Source organism: Leiobunum rupestre, chromosome 5 (genome assembly GCF_980474605.1).
Source record: "Leiobunum rupestre chromosome 5, qqLeiRupe1.1.hap1, whole genome shotgun sequence".
NCBI classification, from domain to species: Eukaryota; Metazoa; Arthropoda; class Arachnida; order Opiliones; family Sclerosomatidae; genus Leiobunum; species Leiobunum rupestre.
Window position 1 is genome coordinate 25,252,745 of NC_143388.1, and position 17,857 is coordinate 25,270,601.

The 17,857-nt window shown below is 34.8% G+C and overlaps 4 protein-coding genes across 6 annotated transcripts; 2 read left to right on the forward strand and 2 right to left on the reverse strand.

Annotated features, from left to right (window-relative positions):
• Window positions 1-1,871: 1,871 nt before the first annotated feature.
• Window positions 1,872-10,454, reverse strand: LOC149943945 (sodium channel and clathrin linker 1-like). Of its 3 annotated transcripts, none has more exons than XM_090176030.1 (12): window positions 10,381-10,454; window positions 9,159-9,234; window positions 9,006-9,078; window positions 8,705-8,944; window positions 8,524-8,645; window positions 8,189-8,458; window positions 7,849-8,110; window positions 6,593-7,003; window positions 6,392-6,528; window positions 6,179-6,317; window positions 2,086-2,166; window positions 1,872-2,002 (listed from the first exon to the last, which is right to left on the reverse strand). In XM_090176030.1, the coding sequence occupies exons 1-12, from the start codon at window positions 10,433-10,435 to the stop codon at window positions 1,973-1,975; spliced, it is 1,896 nt and encodes a 631-aa protein (XP_090032156.1). In that variant the 5' UTR covers window positions 10,436-10,454; the 3' UTR covers window positions 1,872-1,972. The 3 variants fall into 3 exon arrangements, with proteins under 3 accessions (XP_090032156.1, XP_090032155.1, XP_090032157.1); XM_090176029.1 differs by lacking the exon at window positions 10,381-10,454 and adding an exon at window positions 9,504-9,582; XM_090176031.1 differs by lacking the exons at window positions 1,872-2,002; window positions 2,086-2,166; window positions 10,381-10,454 and adding exons at window positions 4,338-5,476; window positions 9,504-9,582.
• LOC149943946 (methylmalonic aciduria type A protein, mitochondrial-like) lies at window positions 9,626-14,686 on the reverse strand. Its single transcript, XM_090176033.1, has 3 exons — window positions 13,739-14,686; window positions 13,375-13,669; window positions 9,626-9,725 (listed from the first exon to the last, which is right to left on the reverse strand). The coding sequence occupies exons 1-2, from the start codon at window positions 14,576-14,578 to the stop codon at window positions 13,376-13,378; spliced, it is 1,134 nt and encodes a 377-aa protein (XP_090032159.1). The 5' UTR covers window positions 14,579-14,686; the 3' UTR covers window positions 9,626-9,725; window position 13,375.
• LOC149943947 (coiled-coil domain-containing protein 22 homolog) lies at window positions 9,698-13,284 on the forward strand. The gene is made up of 15 exons (XM_090176032.1): window positions 9,698-9,825; window positions 9,913-10,025; window positions 10,170-10,341; window positions 10,399-10,531; window positions 10,597-10,724; window positions 10,779-10,863; window positions 10,924-11,264; window positions 11,419-11,586; window positions 11,650-11,886; window positions 11,951-12,052; window positions 12,109-12,216; window positions 12,274-12,369; window positions 12,435-12,494; window positions 12,558-12,632; window positions 12,839-13,284. The coding sequence occupies exons 2-15, from the start codon at window positions 9,976-9,978 to the stop codon at window positions 12,950-12,952; spliced, it is 1,869 nt and encodes a 622-aa protein (XP_090032158.1). The 5' UTR covers window positions 9,698-9,825; window positions 9,913-9,975; the 3' UTR covers window positions 12,953-13,284.
• A 69-nt stretch (window positions 14,687-14,755) lies between the features above and the next one.
• On the forward strand, window positions 14,756-15,792 carry LOC149943948 (uncharacterized). Its single transcript, XM_090175184.1, has 4 exons — window positions 14,756-14,884; window positions 14,955-15,078; window positions 15,143-15,512; window positions 15,575-15,792. The coding sequence occupies exons 2-4, from the start codon at window positions 15,043-15,045 to the stop codon at window positions 15,694-15,696; spliced, it is 528 nt and encodes a 175-aa protein (XP_090031310.1). The 5' UTR covers window positions 14,756-14,884; window positions 14,955-15,042; the 3' UTR covers window positions 15,697-15,792.
• Window positions 15,793-17,857: the final 2,065 nt, after the last annotated feature.

Consider the following 17,857-nt stretch of genomic DNA (forward strand, 5'->3'; position numbering starts at 1 on the left):
AACATGTTTTGTGATGTAAGAGCAACATATTATTTTTATTAGTTTTTATTAATTTTATTTTATAGAAACATCTATTCCCTGAATTTTTACAAATTCTTCAAATTCCCTGACTTTTTAAACCCATTTTTAAATTCCCTGACTTTTTAAACCCATTTTTAAATTCCCTGACTTTTTAAAACCCATTTTTAAATTCCCTGACTTTTTAAACCCATTTTTAAATTCCCTGACTTTTTAAAACCCATTTTTAAATTCCCTGACTTTTTAAACCCATTTTTAAATTCCCTGAATTTTTAAACCCATTTTTAAATTCCCTGACTTTTTAAACCCATTTTTAAATTCCCTGACTTTTTAAAACCCATTTTTAAATTCCCTTACTTTTTAAACCCATTTTTAAATTCCCTGACGAGGTGCCTTGGGTATTAGCCTAGCTGATTATTATTACCCTGTTGTACCAATATCAGGGCTCCCAGAGATTTTTTGTTAAATATTATAGGAATTATAGGAAATTTCATAGAAAATATAGGAAATTATAGGAACATTTTTAGCTAAAAATAGGATATAGCAACATTTTAGCTAAAAATAGGAATTCATAGGAACAATTTTGAAAAAATAGGAAATTATAGGAGCATATTGAAATCACAGAAATTTATAGGAACTCTTGGAGCCCAACTGTTGATGTTTTCTGGAGTACCGGACCTATGCCAGAGCTAAGCTTCATTTAGAAGGCAAATTTTTCCCAAACGTTAAATCTGTTTTCTAATACATTATTTTTAAAATTATAATAATTATAGAAAAACTAGAAAATTTCGAAAAAATAGGAAATTATAGGAACATTTTTAGCTAAAAATGGTAAATAGCAACATTTTAGCTAAAAATAGGAATTCATAGCAACATTTTAGCAAAAAATAGGAATTCATAGCAACATTTTAGCTAAAAATAGGAATTTATAGGAACAATTTTGAAAAAATAGGAAATTATAGGAGCATATTGAAATTACAGGAATTTATAGGAATTATAGGAACCCTGGGCAGTGGCGTAGTGAGGTTAATTGGCGCCCACAGCCAAACTCCAAAATTTGCACCCCCCCCCGCCCCAAATAAAGGCGGCCCCAATTTCCGCCATAAAATTCCTCGTTTTTAAACGAAACCTAATCATTATTAATAACAAAATAAATATTAATATATTACAATTTAATTGATATATAAAAAATTTCCAGTTTCCAATATCCACTTTAATACTTTATCCGCCTTTTTGGCGCCCCCCTGACCGTCGGCGCCCGGGGCGTATGCCCCCCCTCGCTACGCCTCTGACTCTGGGAGCCCTGCGATATGGTTGGGTCATTGCCACTTTTTTGTATTCGATCATGCAATGAAATAATATTCTCGCCTTCTTGGCGAACTCGTTCATTTTGAACCTGACGGTTAATACGGCTGATCTTGCGGGACTACTTGTTGGCACTTTGGAAATCCACGGGAGCTTCTCTCTTACGTGTAAGCCTACGAGTGATTTGAGCGCGAGCCACTAGCGCTAAGCCATAAAATTGAGGGAGAAACGAATATATTTCACGAAAAGATTTTGGGCGGGAAACAATCTAATTGGCTGGCCACGTTCCGGAAACTGCATTTTTGTTGCTATGAGGGAAAGAGAAGCCTAGTTCCGGATGGCGAGGATGAAGGGAAAGCCGAGTTACTAGGGGCAGGAATTTACGTTCATTCTTAGGTTACCATGCGCTCGGACAACGCCGATAAAAGGCGGGAAAAATCTCCACCAATAGGAAGAGAGCGTTAGCTTTCGAAAACCTTTACAAAGTAAGGGATTAAGTTGGAGGGAAACGAAAATTAAAATACACACCCAACCGGGCTTTTAATTTAGATAATTACATTATAAGTGGTTTTGTACAACAATTATTAAAATACACTTTAATACAAAAGTATTAAAATACAACAAAATCGCCTATTGCATCAGAGTTTTGTCAAGAAGTATCAAAATTTCTAGATGTAACCTAAAAGCGCAAAAGAAAATGAAATCCAATGGTTTTGTGCAAAATATATTGAAGTTGTGCGAAAGATTAAAGGTAATATGCACCTTGCTTAGTTGTTCCAGTAATTGGACTTTATTATTTAACCTCATATTTTCCATAGTTAAACCATGAGTTTGCTCCTCAAACTGTAAAATTAATTAAAGTGCTTTCAGTTGGCGAGTATATTATGCTAAACTTCCCACATTATAGAGTAATAGCACTGTGACGTCCTAGTACGTCACCCACGCTCTTTCTTATAGATAAAAAATTTGCGACCAGGCCATGGCGAAAGCTACAGAGTGCTACTACTCTATAAACCGACAAATGAATGAATGCATATATTTTATTTATTAAAAAAAATCACTTTTAAAAAAGGCAGGAAAACATTTAAATGGTTTCACGAAGAATCACAATACAATTTTTTACAAGGAACGCCATTATAGGCTAATTTTTAAATACCCAAAGTCTTACTAGATGGCGGCAAGTCTGAAACGTATATATTTTATCTATCTAAAAATACTTTTCACATGTTCCTTTTAATTTCGCTTAAAATAAGGTTAATAAATAAATAAATATTATTCCCCCCTGTACGAGAAAGTTTCAGAATTGCGCCATCTAGTATAATTGAAAGCATCTAAATTGAAAATATATCATACAATCAAAAGTTACATAACTAACAAAAGTGTGTCAATCGAACCTTTTTTTAAATGAATATTACCATAAGTCTATAATATTTTTCCATAAGTTTGTCACTTTGGGGAATATTTTACTGAGAGCTAGTAACGGAGTGACGTCACTCACAAGAAGAAAATCTCCCCCTAGCGAGGCGCTGTCAAAGGGTACGTGTGACGTGGAAGCAGGCGGACGCAAAACGGTGACGAAGCCCGTAATGCAGTCTGTCTTGTTCTTGTGCCCTCAGTAAAACTTGCATGTGAAAAATAGGAAGTGTCACACTTATGTAACAATATTATACTTATGATACTACGAATGAAGTGAAAATGGGGAGTGGAGAGGGAGGGATATACATTTTGGAGGGAACGAAATTAAAAAGTAGAAATAATGCCACCTGGTGAGGGCTTCGATAAATAATGAAACACTAGAAGAGGCTAGCAAGCGTTTCGATTTTTAGCAACTCGACGGAAAACGCTACTGCCATCTATCTACGTTTTAATAAAAAACACGAAAGTACGAACTAGAAAAATAGTGCATCGTCCATAATAGCCTAGTCTTCTATGTGGTCTATCTCGATAGCGGCATTCAGTAAATCTTTAGCATTAGAAAGTATACGAACTTGCACACTTTTGGTAATTATGAAAATTTTTATATAAAATAGTTAAAAGATTTTAACCAATGATGACAGGGTTGCCACAATATTCTCAGATTCAAATTCCCTGACTATACCGTTTTCTCTGACCATTTTAAGTTATTTTCCCTGACTTTTGAGGGCCAAAATTAGAGTTTTTAACTTTTACATTTATCAGAAGTTAATAAATTTTATCAACTTATTTTTCACTACAAAAGTAATTTCAACGTCAAAAAAAACCTTTCAAGGATATAAATAATAATAACAGAATTTGCCATAGATCTAGAGTAAAATTACCTTAAAAGTGTTAAGATAAAACTGAATTCCTTGACATTTCCCCGACTTTTTACAGATTCTTAAAATTCCCTGACTTTTTAGGCTCATTTTTAAATTCCCTGATTTCCCTGACGTGTGGCAACCCTGGATGATTATGATTTTAATAGCTTGATTAAATTTGGATGCTCTTCCACAAGCTGTGTAGGTTGACGCAGTTTCAGTAGTTGCTGATAACTCAGTTGCAGGTTAAGAATACTACTACCTAGGAGCAACAAACACAAGGAGAACGCAGCTAGCATTTAAACACGCTAACGAAGGGTTGTGTACGAATTTCATTCGACGAGCCTTTACGCTGAACGTTTTACGGGCGGGGGGAAGACAATTTCCGAATTTTCCCCTTCCGACGGCAGCAGACGCTAATGCGTCTAGCCAATGAAAATTGTATTTGTACGACTTTTGACGGGTTGCGTTCTTAGTGTTGTCGTCTGAAACCCTGTGACGTCACCATTGTAATTTGCTTATTGATAAAAAACGGTGTAACTGTCATGGCGGTGGGAATTTAGAATTGCCCCTATTTTTTGTTGTGTTATATTAATCCATTTAAGAAATGTCTATTGCGTAAATTTCGCAGTTACCATTAATATTTCATGTAAATAGTTATTTTTAAGCTTCATTTTAGCATATTTTTAGTAATATGCTCCTGGACAATCATCAAAGCGCACGTTTATGTACTTCAACGTGGTAATCTCTGAATTACCCGTTCTATAATTACCCTGGACTTAACTTTTATAGATATGCTTAACTTTTAGTATTTATCACTTTGAAATATTCCAAAATTATTATATATAAATTCGAAATTCCCGCCGCCGATTTAGCGGAAATAGTTGATTTGATAAAATGTCTTTACGCTTGCCCACCTTGTTGAAATGTTGCCCTGGAATAGTTCAGCCAATGCCTAAGAATGAGTTCATAAGCTCTTTAGTGGGAGAGAAAACGGATCCACAGCTGAAGCGGGGAGACAACATTTCAACAAGATGGCCAAGGTTATTTTATAAAAATAACTATTCGTGCTAGTTGTAACTAGTCTAGTTTTTCCCAATGAGGTAGAATAGATATCCAAACAAATCTGGGATTCGCGGAATACGTTATATTTGAGTCGGAGAATTAGGCTTAAGTTTTATCCAATCGTGTTGGCGCTATCTGTTTCTATAAGCAGACACTTTTGCAAAATATGTTAAGGTTTAGTTTTTCTATAACACGATAGATGGCGCCCACACGATTTGATTGAGTTCATTTACTAGGCCTAACTCTCCAACTCAAGAAATACTGTCCCGCGAAACGGTAGGTCATGGAAGGCGGATTTGGATCTCTATTTATTCTACCTCATCAGTTTTTCAACGCCAGGAGACTGGGGGAAGGAAATACGTCACCAACATACGTTTCAATCATGTCAGAACTTCAGAGGACTGATGAGATGGAAGGCCGATTTGATTGGTTGTTAAGGGGAGGAATACCCAAAGCACTCTCCAGGATAGTATTGCAAATGGAAGGAGGATGGTGGCAAACTCTTCATGTCACATGATCCAACAGCTCCCTACACTTACCTCGTTTTTAATTTATAGAGAGGGGCAAACCGAAGAACTCAGGAAAAACCCTTACCACCAGTGGCCCGTGGGGATGTAACTTTCAAACTCAACACAATAGAGAAGTTTCAGTTCGTAGCTTTGGCTATGGCTGCCATTTTATGCGGGATTTTTTCTCTATGGGAAAAAGCATAGGTGACGTTGTGTTACGTGATACTGAAATCACTGTATCGGAGTTGTTTCACCCAGCAAGTGTCGGCTCCATCCAAGGCTTGGGCGAAATTTTGACTCCAACTACAATCATTGTGGATATTCAGTGCCCAAAATTTTATGTAGAGATAGACAATATTTTATATGATAAATATAATTTACGTTGTCTAATAATTCTTTTCTACAACGGTTTTCTACTCCCTCTGAAATTTGGAATATTCTCTATTTTAGTATGCATTACCACCAATAGATGGCAGATGTAGTCCAGTCAAGTCGGTTTTCTCTTAAAGGGAGTATGAGCTTCTATATTTATGGTGAATCATGGAATTACATATTTCTACCACCAGGTTTAAAGGGAATATAAACTCAACGCATTCTTTATGGAAGACCTTTAATCATTTGAGTAAGAGTTCACTAACTAGCGCCAGAAATATATGGAGTGGCCAATATTGGAAGTGTTGGTGTTTAATGTGTACCAAATACCTATTCCCTTTAACAGAAGGTTGGGGTGATTGTCTGCATGTTTTAGCAGATGACTTTACGATTTAGTTCTTACTCCCTTTAAGAGTTGCTGGAAGGTGCTTCAGTAAAATGCAGCAATGAGACCACTAAAATCTTGACGATGGGAAATTAAACCACTCAAAAAGAGGAAATTATTTCCTCCCCTGTGTGATGTGTGGTTCAATGTATTTAACAATGACCGAACTGAATAAAACTGCTCAACACACAAAGGAAAATCCAAAACGTAAAAATGAGCAACACATAAGAACAAAGGAAATTGTCTACCTGTGCTAGTCGATTTTCACTTTCCTCCAAATCTCTTTTTAATCGTTTCCTATCTTCCTTCAGTGGAATTAATTCGGAAGACATTTTGGTCAACTCTTGTTCAAACTTTTCAGTTAATTTTTTGGCTTCTTCTTTCCATCTTCCAAAATTGTAAATAAGTTTTTGAAATATTTTACACAAGAGAAAATTATTTAGGAGGGATTTGAAGCCTACTTTTGCACCATTTTCTGTTGAGCATCAACTAGTCCTTTGAGCTCAAAAATGGTGTCATTGTGTGTTTGACATCGATCTTCAATGTGGCGTTTGTGCTCCTCTTGTTGTTCACGCAAAGTTCTCTCAAAATATGTAATCTAGGGAAGGATATACTTAATTTAGTACTTAGATTCATCGTAAATTCAAAAGTTACAAACTTACATCCTTTTTCAGTTTATTTCTAAATGCAGAGTTCTCTTCATCTTGAGACAAACAGCGATTCTTTAATTTAGTTACTTTGTTTAATAGCTCAAGCCTTTCGTTAGCACTGGACTTGAAACTTTGTTGTACTAAGTTGAGCTGCTCTTGAAGTTGTTGTATTTCAGTCTCACGGTAATGGAGCTCTTCCTGAAAGCTTTCTTTGGATTGTTTTAGACTATATTCTAGGTTTTGGATGGCAGACAACGCCTGGTCCCTCGCTATCTCTGTCGACGTCAGTTTTAGGTATAAGTTGTCTAATAAGGCTTGATTGGTGACACCGTTCTTTTCTTTATAAATGTTATTTAATTCCAATTCCAACTGTTTCTTTTCTCGACTAATTCTGGAATTTTCGGCTTGCTTTTCTCCCACCTCCTGATATGAAAGCAATATGTGAAAAGGGATTAGTGTCAAGATAACGGGAGAATGTCAAAACTGGTACTCCACCAATATGAATAACTCTTCTTAATTAGGCTTTCATAATGCAAACCCAAACTTAAATTAACCATTATACGCAGTTATTAATTTTTATTACTATGTTTAAAAGCATGTGCGAGTACTGGATAGAGCTTAGAGCCGAGAAGTTGAGAAGCTCAAAAATGGTTCAAACCTCAAATCCAGGCCTAGGCTTAACTTTCGAGTACTCGAAACTATTATTCTTACCAAGGCACTACTCTTGAGCTTTTAAAACTGGCGGGAAAAGCTACAAAAAATTTCCTTTTGGTCACGCCTTAAGATCTCTTATTGGGTGAGGTAGAAGTCCTAGTGGTTTCTGATTGGTCACTGGTTTTAAATGGAGAAAACGAAACCAAAACCATAAGTTACATAACGTAGGGTGTGGTTTTTCTCCAGTTGTTTGGCTGTTCATCAATCCACTATTATCTTGTTGTAATCCCTTGTATGACCAATTATAAATTTAGACTGCCTTTTATGAGCTAAATCTATCAAAGAGCATTCAAAAGCCCCTTTTTAAGCTAAGCCTAATTATTCGAGTACTTGAAACCACTTTTAAAGCTAAACCTAAAAGCTGGAAAGCTGGATAAAATGTTAAATCTGTGCTCAATGAGTCAATACTCTAAAAGTGAAATTTTTCATACTCAAAGCTCGGCTCGAAACCCAGAAATCAAGGCTTGCATATGGTAGGTGGCAGAAAAAGCAGTTAGTTCAAGACTCTTAAGTTTCTACCCATATTTACTATTGAGGAATAAAATAATACTTACAACTTCCAAACTTTTTATTTCATCCTCCAAAGTCTTTATCTTCTCATCGCACTTCTTTTTGACACTGACCATAACCGCTTTAGTTTTTTCAGAAGCATTTTCAACTACTCTATCGATAGCCAACTGCAGACCTTCAATTTCCTTCTTAGCTTGATTTTCTCTAAAAACAGCAACATCTTTCTCTAAGATCGCATCCTCAGCTAACTTCATACTCTCTTTCGCCTGTTGAACAGCTTCGGAAGCTCCATTTTCCAACTCCATCCTGAATAAGAAATATAAACAAAACATTAGGCAAAAGTGAAAAAGAAGCTAAAAGAATCATCAAAACCACAATGCTTACTCACGAAGCTGCAGGGCTTTAATTTGATGTTGCAACATTTCATTGACATTTTCCAAATCCTTGAACCGAATTTCCCAGGACTCAATTAATTTCTCGGAGTCTATTAGTTTCGATTCCAGCTCGAACGTTCTATTTTGATATTCGAGGGATTTTTTCTTAGATTGTTCTATTTCTTTCTCCTTCTCTTGAAGTTTAATTTCCAACTCTGAATTTAACTGTTTAACTTCATTAAAATTTTTCTGTAAAGCTAATGATTTTGCTTTAGCTATTCTGGAAATTACAATGAAGCCTTAAACTTAAATATTTATATTTTCGTGAAAAAAATATTAACTTACGTCAGTTCTTCCTTCAAAGAACTTATCTCAGCTGACAAAGTTTCAACAGCTTTGTCATAATCATTCTTTACCTCGTTAATTTTCATTTCTAGCAAATTTAGATCAGTACCCATTCGATGTCTCTATTAAAAAATTTATCAAAACCCAAATATTTTACATAAAATGTAAGCACTAAAGGCACCTCCAATTCCTTTTCGAGTCGTTCAATTTCTTGCAGAGCTATATTCCACATTTTCAAGATTGACTCTTTTGCTTCATTTAAGCTAGAAACTTCTTTCTTAAGGGCATCAATTTCTGGGTGTAGTAATGAGTCATTAACCATATGAATTCTTGTTTCCACGCTATCTTTTAACTCATTTGATAGCCTCTTGTTATCTTCAATCAAATTGTGCACTTGAGATTTCCAATCTAGCATCTCAATCTATTTAGATTTTTTACTTAATATTAATTCTTCAAATGATATTAAACTTCATATAACATACTTTATATCTAGAGATTTCACTTTCTAGAGTTGATATTGTTTCTTCATAGTCTGACATAAATGTTACTAAATTCCTAATAAAAGAAGAGAAAAAATTATATACCTTCATATTTTTAACCTAGGAATTTGACATTTAACAGATATTTTAACTTACTCCTTGGGTCGAGGTGTTTCTGTGTGTTGTGGAAATGAGGTTTTCTGTCTAGGTGTTGATTGCGCAACTGGTACATCTTTTAAATAAGAAATACGCTTTTAAATTGACAAATAAAACAATTTAAAGTTCTTGTGTTTATTAAACATTGTTATTTATTTATGAAAATTTAATTATTGCAATACGCCCACAAAGCCATTATATATACACAGATATTAAGCTATCGTAAGTAAATAATTACTATAATTACCTAGCTTTCTTTAATACATTTTAAATTCGTATTAAAGCAAGCTAGGTAATTTGAAATTTCTACTAAACTGGCGGGAAAAATAACCAAGGCGTACGAACCTTCATCTTCTAAGGTAAATCTAGCAGAATCTAATGTTTGCTCATAAGAAGACATTTTGAAATACCATTCAATACTTCTTCCAATACATTATTTTTTAAATTAAACTATTTATCGTAAAATGTTTTACTAAACAACCATTTCCAGATCATGTTCTCTAATTCTCTGATGCCTTAAAAATGCTGGAATTTACATGGCTTCCATCCAGTTGCTATGGAAACGACCTAAAGGAGAGCGTTTCGGGGCTGTACATATCGTAAGAAAACTTATTAATTAAACTTAATTAAAAATGCTATTATAAAAGAACAGAAATAAACATAAACCGTAAGTCAAATAAATAATACATCATGTTTTGTATTTATAAGTATATTATATTAAAACTAATAATTTTGGTCGTTTGAAATTCGTTAGTAAACTCGTGACTAAGCAAGGCTTCCCTGCATAACTTTGCGGTTTCCGACCCATGAGATTGTCATGGAGGAGGTGGATCAAATTATAGTGCACACTCTAAGACAACTTGGATGGTAAATTCAATTAAAAGTTTTTAAATGTAATAGTTTTAGTCTCCTTTCAACCCCTTATGTTATTCATTTCTACAAAGGATATATAAATCACAGAGTATTTTAAAGTAATATAAGCAACATCATTAATACATGAATAATTTGCAGTGATATCAAGGATGATGTCGATAGTTTACGTCAATTCACAACTGAATTAGTTGTAGAAGGAGTTGTAAGATGTTTGCAATCAATTCAACCAGGATTAGACATACCGCGGAATGTACCTCCGGGTATGGCAGCACGCTATCGACTTGGTGCTGCTTTAGCTGCGGCTTGCACAGTAAGTATAGCAAATTATTTTAATCAAGTTAAATTTTACCTTTGATTTCATTCAAAGGCGGAAGGGTTTTCTGGAGAAATTGGCTATCAAACATTTTTATACTCGAGCGAAACAGAGCTACGCAAAATATTCTTATTCCTGATTGAAAAACTACCTAAGGAGAGTGAAAAACTCGTTAGTGAACCTTTAGGTACTTTCTTATTACCTAAACTAATTATAGTCTGAAATATTCAATACTGTGTTTTTTATAACTAGATAAGCCTGCACTAGTCAAACAGTCAATTGCGATAGAGTTGTCTAAAAGACTATCTTTTCCATGGACGCCATCATATTGCAAAGAGAAAGGCATTCGTTGGAGTACCTCAAACACGTGGCACCGTGAAGTAAATATATAGTGGTCAAATATGATACAAATTTTACATAAAATCTATTTTCAGGGCTTTAAAGACAATTATCCCGTTACTACTAGTCTAATATCATTCCCATCTTACGGAAGTAATATGGGAGTTGATTTATCAATAGGTAAATAAAAATTAATAACATATTATTGTCTCATTATTAAACACATTTTTTTGATAATAGATGTTAAAAAGTATTACGACAACCACATGAAATTTGTTAGTGACCAAGTTTGTGACTCAAGGGATTTTGTTCCATCAATTCTAGAAGCTAATGCAATTGCTTACGCGACTGCTAGTGAATGGGAAAATGAGTGGAAGGAGTTGGGGCTGGGTTCTCGTCTCTCTGAGCAAGATTATAAGCAAAAGAAAAGAGAAAAAATGCTCAATCAAATGAAAGAATCATTCCGTCAAACCCTTAAAAATTGTCCTATACTAGAAACAGCCGCACCCGCAGTTCGGGATAAAGTAACAAGGATAAAAGGCTCGCGTTTTACTCATACTGAGAAATTACAATTTACAAAGGTTATTTTACGAGCTTAATTGTCATGGCAACTTCGAAACGTTATCCAACCGCTGTGGTGGAAACAATTGAGGATACGTTTCAAATTTGCAGTGTACGAGAAATTAATGGTCGGAAGTACTGATAAGATTAGATAACAAAATTCTTGTGTAACAGGAGGAAGAAAAAGGAAAAGAGGAAATAAAAAGGTTAACGTCAACGGAAGATTTAGCGAAACAACGAGAAGAGGAAGTTAGGGCTTTACAAGATCAGTCTGAAAAAGTTACAGAGAAATTACACAATCTGGAACTGCAGTCTAAGCAGTTATCTGCGGGAATACAACAAGTACAGTCCGCAAAGGGTTAAATTTTAAACTTTGCGTAATTAATATTGAATTTTTCTTAAAAGATTAACGAACAAATGAGCAGTCAAGAAAGGAGGGACAAGGAGTTGGAGGAAAACTACTTAGTTAGAAAACAAACGTTTGACCTACTTCCCGATGCTGACAATAATTTGCAAAAATTGCAATCAGTTGTGGATATAACCAGTCAACGTTTGGTTTCTCTAGCTAATCAATGGGAAAAACATCGGGCACCGCTTATAGAAAAATATCGAGAACTGAAAGAACTAAATTCTCAACAATTGGTAAATTTAAAATCGTCAAAAATTCAGTGATTATGCACTTGAGCTAATGTTTTATATTATTAAGGATGAGTCACAAAGAAAACTAGAAGAAATAAAATTATTGCGGGAAAAAATGAAAGAAATCAGTCAAGAAGCTCATAATAAAGACGATTTACATAAACAATTGGTACAAGAATTACTATTATGGTTGAAATTAAATTAATATAACGTATCGTTAATTAGGTGACTGAATATGAAAAATTGAAGAAGGATTTCAGTAGATCTGCCTACACGAGGAGGATTATTGAAATTGTGGGAAATATAAAAAAGCAAAAAGCTGAAATAGAAAAAGTATAGAGGAATTTTGCGTTTTTTAAAATTAACACGTATAACGATAGAATTTCTCAGGTATTGACTGACACAAAAGCAGTGCAGAAGGAAATAAACACCTTATCAGGAAAACTAGACCGTACCTTTACGGTTACGGATGAACTCATTTTCAAGGTAAAAATTTATACGTTTATACAATTAAAATAGTAAAGTTACGCTAACTTATATTCTGATTATAGGATGCCAAGAAGGATGAAGCTAGCAGAAGAGCTTATAAACACTTAGCAGCTTTGCACGAGGTATTTTGTAGACGTTTAGGTGGCATTTTGGCTGATACTAATTCTTTTTCACAAATAACACAGAATTGCAGTTTGTTAATTTTAACCGTAGAAGAAACTGGGTCCATAATGCGTGAAATAAGGGATTTAGAGGATCAAGTAATTGCTATTTATTCGCAATGACTAAAGCCGGTTGCACACATGTGCGCGCTCAAAATTTGCTTGTGAGCTTCATGCTCCGTTTCAATAATCAAATTCGCCCACGAAGCTAGGAATTTTTTTTAATTTCGCGTTGCTCGCTTCGCAACATGTGTGTAGCCGCCTTTATATAAAGGCGCTTTCTAGAGTTATTTTCTACTTTATAGATTGAAGTTGAAAGTCAAAAGAAGGTTGCGGGAAATTTGGAAAGAATCACGGCGGATTTAAAGCAAATGAAACAAGAAAATGCTTCCTTATTATCTCAGTTACGGCAATCTTAATGCATAGTGCCAATTTAAAAAAATATATTGAATAATAATTGTGCCTTCATGACCAAATTATTCCTAACCTTCATGTTTTTGTAAAGAGGATAACCTTCCGCACCACACGACTGGTGCCTTAGCCTTAAGTTAAAAATATAACATTTACACTGTAAAGGCTGTTCATACGAGCATTAAAGGATCCACTAGAGACTGTAAACTTCGATACGTGTAAATGAACATTCCACAAATAACCAATTGTTAATTTAGCTATCTACGGACAATGTTAGAGTGAAAGTGTATGCTAATTTCGAGTATATGTAAATTATAAAATTAAAGGTTATAAAAAAATAGTTCATTTTTATTTTTTTTTTTTTTTTTTTTTAAATAGAGCTAATAAAAATTTTATAATAATAGATTCAAATATGAAAAAAGGAACTAACCTTACTCTAAAATATTTCGACTAAACACATTAATCAAGTGATCAGCAGCTAATCCTGGAGTTAAGATTCCATTTTCAACAGATTTCTCTAAATCTGGGATGGCGTCTTTGACTAAATGATGGTTTCTAAATGTCTCAAGTAGATGAGATTCAATGTGGCTCCACATAGCTATCAGTTGTTGATCTGCTCTTTTGCGTTCAATCTCTTTAACTTCTAATAGTTCTTCCCAAAAATTCGATATTTCCTTCCATAACTCTGGAATTCCTACATTGGTTTTGGATGACACTGCCATAACCTATAAAGAAAAGTATCAATAATTACCATAATTTATATGGATGCTAAAAGAAATCTCAAGATTACTTACTCTAGGTTTCCAAACCTTAGATCTCCTCCTTGAAAATTTCAAAGCACTTGTATATTCTGCTTGGATTCTTCGTGCTGCTGGTAGTAAATCTCCATCTGCTTTATTTATAACAACAAGATCTGCCAATTCAACAATTCCACGCTTAATTCCTTGTAGTTCATCACCTCCAGCTGGTGGAATTAGCAATATGAACATATCAACCATATCCGCTACTCGATACTCTGACTGTCCAACTCCCACAGTTTCAACAAATATTATATCATATCCTGCACATTCACATAAAAATATTGATTCACTAGTGCTTCTAGTGACACCACCTAGATGACCTCCAGTTGGAGATGGTCTTATATAAGCATTCGTGTCTCGCGTGAGTTCAGTCATTCTCGTTTTGTCACCCAACAGTGATCCACCAGTAGTTGATGATGAGGGATCAATGGCTAAAACTGCGACTCTGTGATTGTTGGAAGTTAAAAATTTCCCAAATGTTTCTATAAATGTAGATTTTCCAGCTCCTGGTGGACCTGATAACCCAATACGGAAGCTTAGAGATTTTTGGCCTTCTGATTTGTATTTTTCCTTGGCATAATTTAGCACTGAAGTTAACAGATTTTGGGCTTCTATTCGCTTTTTCGGATGTACTGATTCCACTAAAGTAATGGCACGCGCCAAACTGGTTCTTTCTTGTTGTTTTAAACCTTCAAATAGTGCATTTACTTGCGAGCTTTTTTCAAAAATCACACTAGGCCTCGGCCCTAATCCGAAAACACCCGGAACTGTTGATAAATACTTGGCATCAAAATAGCCATGAAAAAACTTTATTTGCTTATAAAATAAACCCATATTGCTTATTAAAATATATTACATTTACATGAAGTGATGAAATACGAAACATTTAAAATAAGCGATTCAAATTTTACACCGAAATTTCAGACATACCATACCAACAGCTGATTGTTGAAAATTGTGATTTTGTCTGCTTATTTATCCTTGATTTCAATTGGATCATTGGATAATAAAAGCAAAATAGCGAAATAGGCCCATTTCTTCACATTATTTTATAAAATAAACTTAAAGGTCTTTCTATCATTATTATTACAGAAATATATTTTAATTGTTAAGAATTTAAGGAAAAAACTAAACATATCCGTATGTAAATTTATAAAATTTCCATGATTTGTAAATATTATAATTATATAATTTTTTCTTGTATTTCAAGGGCAATCAATAATGGCATTCCCACACGATTGGATTTGGTTTTAACTGGCAATTAAAAATGTAAAGTTTAGAATACTTTACTCTCAAATATGGTTACTAAAGTTTGCCCAACTTGTAAACAACAGGTACAATAATTCAGTAATATTCCTTACATTAAGTATTTTATGCTCTTCATAATATCATTTGTAGGTTCCAGTGGCATGCAAAGCTTGTCCTTGCGGTCATGTATTTTTCACAGCTAGACGTCCTACTAGTAAATCAGAAAATGATGAGAAGGGAGAAGTAAAACGACGTAGAACGGAGCGAGTTCGCAGGGAAAGACCAGATTACTTTAACTCTTTGCAAGTTGATAATCATTTAAAGAAAATTCACCGAAAATCAAGACATCGTGGTAGTAACAGTACAAGCAGCAGTACAAATGACATGGATGGTGATGGTTCTAACAGCGAAGAAAATAGTTTATCTTCTAATATGCCCCGTAAACGGGGAAGACCAAAAGGATCTGGCAACAAGAAAAAAGACAGACCCAAAGATAAAAGCAACGAGCTGCTCAGATCAGGTAGGCTGGGTAGTACCACAATCAAGCCTTTAAACTTATTAAAATTTAATTACATTTAACAGAAATTATCCTTGAAAAGGAAGAAGATCTTTTCACTAATGTTTCCGAAGAGAAGGCGATGCACTATTCGGTTATATTAGCAGAAATTAATAGAAAACTATGCGCCCAGCAATTTAAACTTTAAATATTTTTGTAATTAATAAAAGTTGATGTATATTGTGTGATATATTTTTTGTAACTTTTTAATTTTGTTTTAAAATACAAACTATAATATTCGAAAGTATATTATTTTTCTATTTTAGTGAAACCAACAGTAATATTATTATTAAGCTTTTAATTATTTTTATAATAATAATAATAATAATCAGCTAGACTAATACAGAAGGCACCACCTAAGATAAGTAACATTATGATATTAATAAGCTTAGATCAAAATAACAATTAATTATACTTTGTTATCAACTCCTTAAAAAAGAGAGGTTAAGTGTTGTCTTTGGGTATAAAAAAAATAGGGTTATGGTCTGGCAAACAGTGTCAAGGAAGCGGTCGAATAGTAGCGTTTTTCATTGTGGGTGTTAAGTTTCAAAGGGGGTCAAGAAGGGGTGAAAATGTGGCCGAGTCAAAGTTACGCTCAGAGGGAGGTCGTTCTGAAAACCTCACTCAAGAGCCTTGACTATGCTGGCACTTCTTGGGGGTAACACAATTTTGGAAATGATTTTTTTACGAGAAAACAAGATTGTTAAGATGATAATATATTATGTTCCCTAATTAGCGTATAGTATATAAATCTTGGATATGTCCCACTTTCTTTTCAAGCAGAAATTCAATAATTCCATTAAAGTGAATATGCTTCATGCCAAAAGTGACATAATTACCAAAAGTGCGCGAGTTCCTATACTTTCCAATGCTAAAGGTTTACTGAATGCTGCTATCGAGATAGACCCCATAGAAGGCTAGCTAGGATAGACAATGCTCGTATTTTCGGGTCTGTTCTTTCGTGTGTTGTGTCAAAACGTAGATAGATGGCGCTAGGGTTTCCGTCGATTAGCAAAAAATCAATGAGCTAGCCTTTTCCAGCAAGGTCCGTCGAGAAAAAAAAAACTTTTCCAGTACTTCCTTAGTTCTCGAAGCTCTCACCAGGCGACACTATTTCTACTTTTGTACTTCATTCCCGCCTCCCCACCCAACTTTTATTTAGCGTGTAACATTCATTCCAGAAATAATTACATTTACACACTTTTGTTAATTATCTCACTTTGGTTCGTGCATGGATTTTAATCCATGGTTCGTGCGTAGTTTAAATTTGTGTCAGAGACTACGTTCAGTGAAGCTTAACAGTCTCATACCGTTTTACGTTTGCGTTGATTCCGTTGAGATTTTTATCCTGGCCTGTTGAACGCTTTTTTACGATTGTTGTAATTTTTATAAAATATTATCTGCTGTGTCGTCCGCAGCTAGCCTTCCCGCGTGCTGTGACGTCACGATTCCGTTTAACAACGAAGAAACCGGCTGGAAGAGCAGGTTCAAATGTTTCAGCAACGGTTCAGCAACGCTACGTCACACCGGAAATGGAATAAGCGTACAGTAGAAAACCGGTTCCGAAATCTTGCAACGTTTAATTTATTGCAAGCTACTGAACGCAGCCAGAAGTATGGCCGGTAACCGAGTACTGGGGGCGTATACTGTAAATATTCAAAATCCAATTTTCGATCGAAAACTACATTTCTAACTTCGAGATCTCGACGAATGGTATTCGGTAAAGATTTCGAATAAGCATAAATCAATGCAAATTGTCGAAGTCGATGTCGACATGGTATAGGGTATCGAGATAGAATTCCCAGTCGATTTTTTACAGAATTGTCCCCCTGGCCGAGTTGTGAAAGCGGTCTGCTTTTTAAAAATTATCTGTTTACAACCATAGAAATCTCATAGGTAACTAGAATGCTGCTGCCTACGGCCGAGCTTGTCGCCAGGTTCGTTTTGAACCTTCGGCCAATGACTCAAATGAGAGGCCGTAGAGTGGTTCCGCCAAGGAGGATAATAATTCTCCTTGGATCCGCTACTATAGCGGGAGATAGGCGACATCATTCTCTCTGGTGACATTTGATTCTTGGCAGAACCAATCTTTGAGCTCTGATTGGCTGAGATCTGGCTATCGTCTGCCACGGCATTTGGTCCATTTGCCAGTTATACGGCAGCATTCTAGTTACCTAGTTAGATTTCTATGTTTACAACAGCTGAAAGTTGTAGCCTAGAAAAAAGTCGTCTGCTATTTCCTCATACCATAAATAATAATATTTTATATAAGTGTGACACTTCCTATTCTTCACGTGCAAAGGTTTTAC

What these genes read in the sequence shown, in the direction of transcription:
- LOC149943945 (XM_090176030.1), bottom strand. Translation starts at nt 10,435, where the DNA reads ATGTTTGATAGCCAATTTCTCCAGAAAACCCTTCCGCCTTTGAATGAA. An exon ending in GCCTTTGAATGAAATCAAAG is followed by an intron (nt 9,235 to 10,380) that starts GTAAAATTTAAC and finishes CTTATTTAAAAG; the next exon opens with ATGTACCAGTTGCGCAATCA. An exon ending in GTGAAATCTCTAGATATAAA is followed by an intron (nt 8,945 to 9,005) that starts GTATGTTATATG and finishes AAATCTAAATAG; the next exon opens with ATTGAGATGCTAGATTGGAA.
- LOC149943948 (XM_090175184.1), top strand. Translation starts at nt 15,043, where the DNA reads ATGGTTACTAAAGTTTGCCCAACTTGTAAACAACAG. An exon ending in GCCCAACTTGTAAACAACAG is followed by an intron (nt 15,079 to 15,142) that starts GTACAATAATTC and finishes TATCATTTGTAG; the next exon opens with GTTCCAGTGGCATGCAAAGC. An exon ending in CAACGAGCTGCTCAGATCAG is followed by an intron (nt 15,513 to 15,574) that starts GTAGGCTGGGTA and finishes TACATTTAACAG; the next exon opens with AAATTATCCTTGAAAAGGAA.
- LOC149943946 (XM_090176033.1), bottom strand. Translation starts at nt 14,578, where the DNA reads ATGGGTTTATTTTATAAGCAAATAAAGTTTTTTCATGGCTATTTTGAT. An exon ending in CTAAGGTTTGGAAACCTAGA is followed by an intron (nt 13,670 to 13,738) that starts GTAAGTAATCTT and finishes TTTTCTTTATAG; the next exon opens with GTTATGGCAGTGTCATCCAA.
- LOC149943947 (XM_090176032.1), top strand. Translation starts at nt 9,976, where the DNA reads ATGGAGGAGGTGGATCAAATTATAGTGCACACTCTAAGACAACTTGGA. An exon ending in ACGATTTACATAAACAATTG is followed by an intron (nt 12,053 to 12,108) that starts GTACAAGAATTA and finishes ATCGTTAATTAG; the next exon opens with GTGACTGAATATGAAAAATT. An exon ending in CGGATGAACTCATTTTCAAG is followed by an intron (nt 12,370 to 12,434) that starts GTAAAAATTTAT and finishes TTCTGATTATAG; the next exon opens with GATGCCAAGAAGGATGAAGC.